The sequence below is a fragment of the Labrus mixtus genome, unplaced genomic scaffold, assembly GCF_963584025.1.
Source record: "Labrus mixtus unplaced genomic scaffold, fLabMix1.1 SCAFFOLD_91, whole genome shotgun sequence".
NCBI lineage: Eukaryota > Metazoa > Chordata > Actinopteri > Labriformes > Labridae > Labrus > Labrus mixtus.
Window position 1 is genome coordinate 163,563 of NW_026870348.1, and position 7,500 is coordinate 171,062.

A 7,500-nucleotide genomic window follows, 5' to 3' on the forward strand; every position below is an offset into this window, starting at 1 on the left:
GAGTCTCGCGCTCTGCTGCCGCTCTGGCGACGTCAGGTGAGCGACGACAGGTGTCTCTGTCCGCCCTCCAGGTATATGGGTTCAAATACAGCAGAAAATAAAACCTTTTTAAAATGGTTTAAACTCGGGGTGTCGCGGTGGGACCGGGTCGCGGTGGGACCGGGTCGAGGTCCGAGCCGGTTTTAAAGGTTCTTTAAGGTTCTGATCGGTGCTGAAGAGGAGACAAAGATTCAGCGACAGGAAGAACGAGGAAACCGGTGACACAGACGATCAAAGACAACACAGGTAGGTCCCACCTGAACTCCCATGATCCTTTGCGCGATGGTAGCTCTCACAGCTGTGTCCCTGTTTTTACAGTTTTTCTCTTTTATTGTGAAAAATCAGCGACGGAAGTTTAATTAAATTTATACTACTTAAATTAATAATTAAAACTCAAACACATAAAAGTCTGAAACTTGGAAGTTAAAAGAGTTAATAATGGAAAAAGAAAATATTATTCAAATAAACAAAAGAGAAGAAATAAAAAAAATAAAGAAAAAAAATAATTTGTTGAAAGAAGAGAAATAAAAAATAAAGTTAATGAAGAAATAATTTAGAAAATAAAGATTTCCAAATAAAAAATAATAATAATTACAAATAAATAAAACATAAATCAAAACGACGGATTAATTAAAAACAAAAAATAATTTTAACTTTAAAACAAAATTTAAATATTAAAATAGGCTATATAAACTAAAATGCATTCATTATTAATTTATTATTAATTATTAGAGAATCCACAATAATAAATCATTGCGAATAAATAAAACATGTTGTGAAAGCAGTAATATGAGTATTTCCTGTTAATGTCCTAAAAGATGAACAAATACTGAATAAAGATTACACCAGTGTTTGGATTATTTATCTGTTTCCTTTTCCTGTTTTATAATTGACTGACCTGTAATCCCCACTTTGGCCACTAGAGGTCACTGCTGCACCATTTTACCCACAGCTCCATGCAGAGACTCCAAATGAGACGACATGATTTGATCCTGAATCTGAAGAAATGTGATTCTTTTATTTAAGATCTCTGACAGTTAAAGTGCTTATTTCTTTAATTTCTTTAATTTTGATTTTTAATATTTAATTTTGAGGGTTTGTATTCTACGGAGTCCCTGAAGTTCCAAAAAGTAAAAAAATAAAAAAAATAAAAAACGTATGCACACAAAATATCTGTAACTTTGCTAAACGTTGGCTCTTTGTAACATCAAATAATAAAGACGATCAAAATGCTTTGGTGGGCCCATTTAAAGTCACGCCCCGAACATCTGTACCAAAATGTAGGCAGATTGGACGAATGGTTAAAGAGATACGCCCATTTCTCTCATAAGCCCCGCCCCTGTCAGAGTCTATTGGTCAATATCTTGAAACCTAAAAAAGATATCAACTACCTTTATACAGTATTTAATTAGCTTTGTCCAATGAGCATCAACAGGTTCAGGATGTGATGTCACTGATGTGATTTTCATCTGTTCCTGCAGGGGGCGCTGGAGTCCCATCGATGGCGGTCTCCATACTGGAAATGCTGTCTCAGTCTAACTTTCAGTCAACCTAACGACAGGCTGAGAGCTGGAGCTGAGGCGGGTTTTAAACCTCCTGACAAACCGTTACACAGCGCCCACCTGTCAATCAGGTCAGCTACACGCCTTATTGTGAATAACTCTTATCCTTCATCAAATCAAAACTGATGAGTCATCAAAACATTCACCCCCCGTACAGTGTGTGTCCATCGAGACATGAGCTAATCACACCTATTTGGTTTTTTGAACCAGGCTGTAAACATGTTAATCTCTGCTTTAAAAACAGGCTTTTTAGAATGGGTGTGTATGTGACTTCCTGTGTTCCTGCAGCCAGCCTCTAGTGGACATGAGGGAAATGACAAATAAACAGACTTTTAGTGATGGAAGCAGAGAAAAGACAAACACACGCTCTGGTTTCTGTTGTCTTTATTAGTGGAATGGAATATACACCTCTGTGCTTTAATGCTGTTTTCTCCTCACTCGTCGTCACACGGCGCTCTGCGAGACTTCACATCATCACGAGTGTCTGTTCACTGGAAGATAAACTTCTGAAGTGCTGCTCATCATCTTTAAAGTTTACATTAATGTGCTTCATCTGACGAATAAATCAAAGAAATAAACAACTTTTAAAAAGACAGTTTGAGCAACTTAAAAACAAAAAGTCACACGTTAAAAATCATTCCGTTATAAACTCCTGGTTTATGAATGCAGACAGCTGCTGACTCCTGGGGGTTGTTTTTTTCTGGTTACAAAGCAGTGGTTCGGGGGCCTTAAAGAGGTCCCAAAATTATGATCAGCAAGACAGAAATGTAGAAAAAGAACATTTACGTGCAACAGATTTGTTAATTTTCTTCCCATTAGGCTCTTAAGTCGTATTTTCTCCGCTGATGATCAAACTGTGGATCTCTGCTCTCAATGACAGGAAACCTGCAGCACGAGGACCAGAACCGGCTGAAAGCAAAACAATTTACATAACATGTGGATCGAGTTAATTTTGTCTTAAATCTCCGTCTGCGATACACAGGAATCAGAAAAACAGGATCGTAATCCACAGAATACATTTTAGAGTCACAAATATCTTTAAACATGTTTAAAAATCACGACACGTTTGATCGATACTCTGAATAATAGTTAAATGATCTCAGTGTCATTCTCATAGTTTGTAATTGATTTGATTTCAAGCAGCTCATCCCAAAACAAATAATTCATCACATAACGTAAAGGTTATAAATGATCATTTTAAGTATCGATCAAACTCGTCAATCAAAAGTAGCAAATATTGACTTCATGGCTTCAAAATAAAAGAAACAGATAATTTTCTGTTCGGAAAATTAAAATAAATGGGAAAAAAAAATACTTCATGAGGGTTAAAAAATATGATCAATAAAGGTGGAGATCATTATTTGTTGCAGTCCAACTTTGGATTAATCTTCTCTGAATGTTTTTCTCTTTCTTGATAAAAAAAACGTAGACAGAAAAGTTCAGCAGAGTTTCAGTTCCCATCTTTTGGATCATGAACAATTCAGTACTAAATAAAATAATAATTAAAATACTGAATCCAGGGACACCAACAAAAGAAACAACTTCTGGATGATTGAGGAAACACATAAAAGGTTAGTATGGAAGGCCAAGCGGGCCAAATTTATCTTTAATTGTATGGAAGGCCAAGAGGGCCAAATTTATCTTAAATTTTATGGAAGGCCAAACGGGACATATATTTATCACGTCATGAACAACGTGCAATTTTAAAGGGTCTTTATGACTGTAGAGGTAATTTAAACAATAACAAGGGCTCGGTTATTTACTATTCATGAGTTCCTCGTATGACCCCCCACACACAAACCCAAATGATCCCTTTAAGAGAGGCATTTCGATAGGCTCAACAACGTGAAGGGGAGTCGATATAAACTGGGAGCCAACAAAGTGAAAACATAAAGATATGAAGACATCTGAACATATTTTAGAGATAAAACATTGACATGAAATAAGATTAACAACACAGCAGCTCATCCAGTGAACAGACTTCAGTCTCTTCTCTCAGGCGTCTTTCATCACTGCAGGAGAAAACAGATAAAATACCTATAACGGTATCCATGCATATTTGTGACTGCTCATCATACAAACACACACACACACACACACACATTCATAACCACACACCAACACCCGCCCGCTCACACACACACACACACACACACACACACACACACACACACACACACACACACACACAGACACACACACACTCTCTCTCTTTGCATTCTGGCGAGGAACATGCCTGAATGATTTTATTTGATATAATCTGTTTTATTTCTCTGTAGTCTAACGTACACATCTTGGTGGTGCAAACACTCATCTTGAAAAGTTTCGGGTCGGGTGGGGGGAGTCGGGTGGGGTCAGGAGTCGGGTGGGGGAGGGGATGAGGAAAACAAAGCGATGACTGATAGGAGAGGATAAAAAAACAGAGAGCCGTCATGCAAAAGAACGGATGATGAGACTTTTTTTCCCCGTTGTGTCGTGTTCTTCTATCTTTTTTTCTCTGATATGGTTTCGGATAAATTCCTATGATCAGTAGTGCTACTTCTACTGTACGAGGCTCATGCACGGAGGAACGCCTCTCAGACTTTCATCGCTAACTTTTTTTTCTTTTTATTCCTTTTTTTTTTTTACTTTGAGGATTTGATTGGAAGATGCAGGTGAAAGTTTATGATACAAAATATGTTACAGTATGTACGTCTTCTCTTCTGTCCGTGTGTCACTCACTCACACTCGCTTCTGATTGGTTTGGAGAAATGCTTCGCCAAAAGGTCTCACTCAGCTTAAGGCGTATGCAGCCGACAGCGTGCACTCTTAGGAAGGTCGTGTGTCGTTTGTAAATTTCTGAGAGGTGAGGTCTCAGTTAAGGTACGAATCATTCCCAGCCTTGTTTCTTTTTCTTACCACTTCCTGTTTCACATTTTTTCCCAGATGTTGACCCATCAGGTAAACTTAAACATGAGCACCCGGGGAGATTAGGTTTAGATTTTTATACCACTCACTCGCTCACAGGAATCAGACCTTAACTCGTCCTGAGCCAGGCTTTACAGTTTTACCAGTTTTACCTTGCTAACCAAGCTAGCTCTGACGACACCAAAACTTTCAAAATTCAAAACGGTGGTAACCGTACGGGTGACATCACAGTGGCTACGTCCTCTTATTTTGTCGAGGTCGATGGCAACAAGTTGAGAAACCTACTTGGTCCAGTTTAAAAGATCACGTCGTCTTTTCATGTAAAAAACTACAAACATGTTTCATACTGATCAAATGGGATTGCATCTTTTCCTTGGAGCAGAACTGACTCCTGATTAGCCAATCGAGCGTTCCACCTGAAGCTAACCATTACAGCTCCGATCAGTTTATGCTAAGCTAAGCTAAGCTAATGCCGGCCTTGCACCTAACCTCCATTTCAAGAGATTTCATAGTCACAGGCTAATTTACAAAGTGGGAACACAATTAAGAGAGTATTTCTAGAGTCGGGGCGCTCCGGGATCTTGGTAGTTTTGTGTAAGGTGGTCTGCTTCTGGACTTGCTGTTACGACAAAATCACTTTGTGTTGGTCCGACTCGCCTCTTGTGCTCATGCCAATTTTAAAGAAGGGTCGTGGTTTGAACAAATATTTGTGTGCCTAAGAATAAAATGTTACTTCTTGTTCCTTTTTCCCCAGAGTGCACGCCATCGGGACAAACATGGTTTAATCTTTAGAGCTCTTGGCGCCGCATTTCTCCTTCATGTTTAAACCTATTGCAGAATACTTGTGTTCTCTCTCTCACTGAAAAGTTCACGTAACAAATGAATTCTTAGTTGCTTTACATTATGTTCCCTGCAATTATTACTGTAGCTTTATAACACACATTATTATTGTTAGTATTTAATATTCTCTTCATTTGTTGATGCTATTTTCCTGCTTGTTGTAATGTTGCATATTTTGAAAAGTAAAAGGCTTTTGTTCCCAGTCTGGGCATCGCTGAGGAACACTTCTGAGCTACAGCCAGACCAGACCGGTCAATGTCAGACCTGATTAATCCAGTCCAGATTCCCTCAATAAACCCATTTCTTGTCCGCAGTTTCATTTAGAAGGTCCATCTTAGTTTAGTCCAGTTCAGCTCTCTGACGCTAACATCAGCTCAGTGTCGTAGTGTGAACAGTTTTCAGGCTCAGCACAGATCAGTCTAACCCTGTTTAGTTTGAAGTGTTACTGTAAGAGTCGTGAGTTTCAGCAGCATCTTGATCATAGCTCTGTTCTGTCCAGTTTTTCCACTGGACTCGGATCAAAACTCCAGAGTTCTCACAGGATTTCCAGCTTTACTCAACACGTGACATAAAGTGGATTCAGCAGCCAAAAAGAGAGGCAAGCAAAGAAGTTCGTATGTGATTTCAAACTCCATTAGACTCCAAAGACGCCTCGACTATAACTCTCAATCTCAAACAATATAGGTCCAATACCGAGCTCTACTGATTCAGGCTGTCACTCTGAAGAAAAAAAGGAACCAAATTTCTAATCCATACGCTTCGTTTTAGAGCCACGTTGGCCTGTTATTCATCACGTGCCTCACAACAAACAAAATCCAAACCATAGGTCTTTGGAGCTTCAGGGTTGTTTGGTTGTCTTTCCAACCGCTGAAGACTTGGTTGAAACCCGGCCGAGTCGAGACGATTCTGAACTCTCCACAGTCCTTCAGATTCATCGCCAAGACCAACTAGTCACTGCCCTTTCAAATTAAGACCACCCAAATTCATGCGCTGTTCACTCTTAAAGAATAAAACGTTTCCTCTGGAAGCCCCCAAAATGGACCGAACTGAACCACCACGTGAGGCGGTTTGAATGTCCGCCTTTGTGAGCTTTGGCATCTCTCTTATTCCTGTTCCAATAAACCCTCCAGGGGTTTGTGCAATCACATCCAAAAAGATCAAAACTGTGCAGGGGGGAGGCTGTGCTGTGCGTCGGGGTCACAAATGCATGAAAGGGTCTTAAGACTTCAGGAGAACAGTTCAGGTTCCTTCTCTGAGTCGGTCAAGGTCTCAGTTTTTGTTGTCCATTTCGGTTCATTTCCACGTTACCCTGAAACTGAAAAGAGGAAGGGAAAGTAACTGGTGGTCCTCGAGGTATCCGTCTGCATGGTCTTTGTCCCTGTAATCTTAGCTAGCAGTGCCCTGGGTTCTGAATCGGAGGTTCACAGGAAGTTCATGGGGGAGGTTGGCTGGTGGGTAGGATGGGCAGGTGTGGAGGGGGGAGGAAGTAGCGGGTGAGGTCGGCCGTTATAAGGAGGAGATTTTGACCGTGTCATGGGTGTAGGCGGTGGCTCGGGTGTTGCGCAGGATGCCGGGGATGGGTGCGGGCGATGGGGGTAGGCTCTCATCGGGTGTGTTGGCGGGCGGCGTGGGGATGCTGATGATGGCTGCGGTGTAATCTTGTTCCCCGCAGTTCAGCTTCAGGTTGCAAGTCTGGGCGTTCAGACTGGAACGACTGAGGAGAGAAAACATGGAACAAACAGAGGTCTTTATTGTGAATGAGGAACAGGACGACCAGGAAACCAAGAAGAGAGAAACAGAACAAGGAACTCGTACAAAGAGAAACACAGATTTTCAAATCTATCCCAACAATTGTGCAAGATTTCCAAAGTTCAAATTGAGGAATATAACTTATTTTACATTCTTCGTTCCAAAGCTTGCCTGACCGACCATGCGCTTTTTGGGATTCTAAGATTGGACAACCGGACACTTTGTTCGAGGTTAAACTGAGTTCCTGATCATTTCTGAGTTTCATTTTTTTTCTTATTGTTTAAAGTTTTTATTTAGAAGATAATCTATCATTTGTAGTTACCTAGAACAAGACATCAATATCTGTGCAATCGAATGTGATGTACCTCAGGGCTCTTTACTCGGCCCACTGCTCCTTTATATT

The 7,500-nt window shown here is 40.4% G+C and overlaps 2 protein-coding genes across 4 annotated transcripts in view; both read right to left on the reverse strand.

Moving 5' to 3' along the window:
- The window catches only part of LOC132970500 (suppressor of tumorigenicity 14 protein homolog), a 21,079-nt gene extending 21,008 nt beyond the window's left edge, over positions 1-71 (reverse strand). For all 3 annotated transcript variants that reach the window (XM_061034444.1, XM_061034443.1, XM_061034442.1), the window contains exon 1: positions 1-71. This exon is cut by the window's left edge and continues 97 nt beyond it. The gene's annotated coding sequence lies outside the window, so the exon portion shown is untranslated.
- A 3,870-nt stretch (positions 72-3,941) lies between these two features.
- Positions 3,942-7,500, reverse strand: part of LOC132970506 (potassium voltage-gated channel subfamily D member 1-like) — an 8,546-nt gene continuing 4,987 nt past the window's right edge. The window contains exon 5 of the mRNA XM_061034453.1: positions 3,942-7,062. Within this exon, the coding sequence (XP_060890436.1) occupies positions 6,855-7,062 (208 nt within the window). The 3' untranslated portion in view covers positions 3,942-6,854. The remainder of the gene's footprint in view (positions 7,063-7,500) is intronic.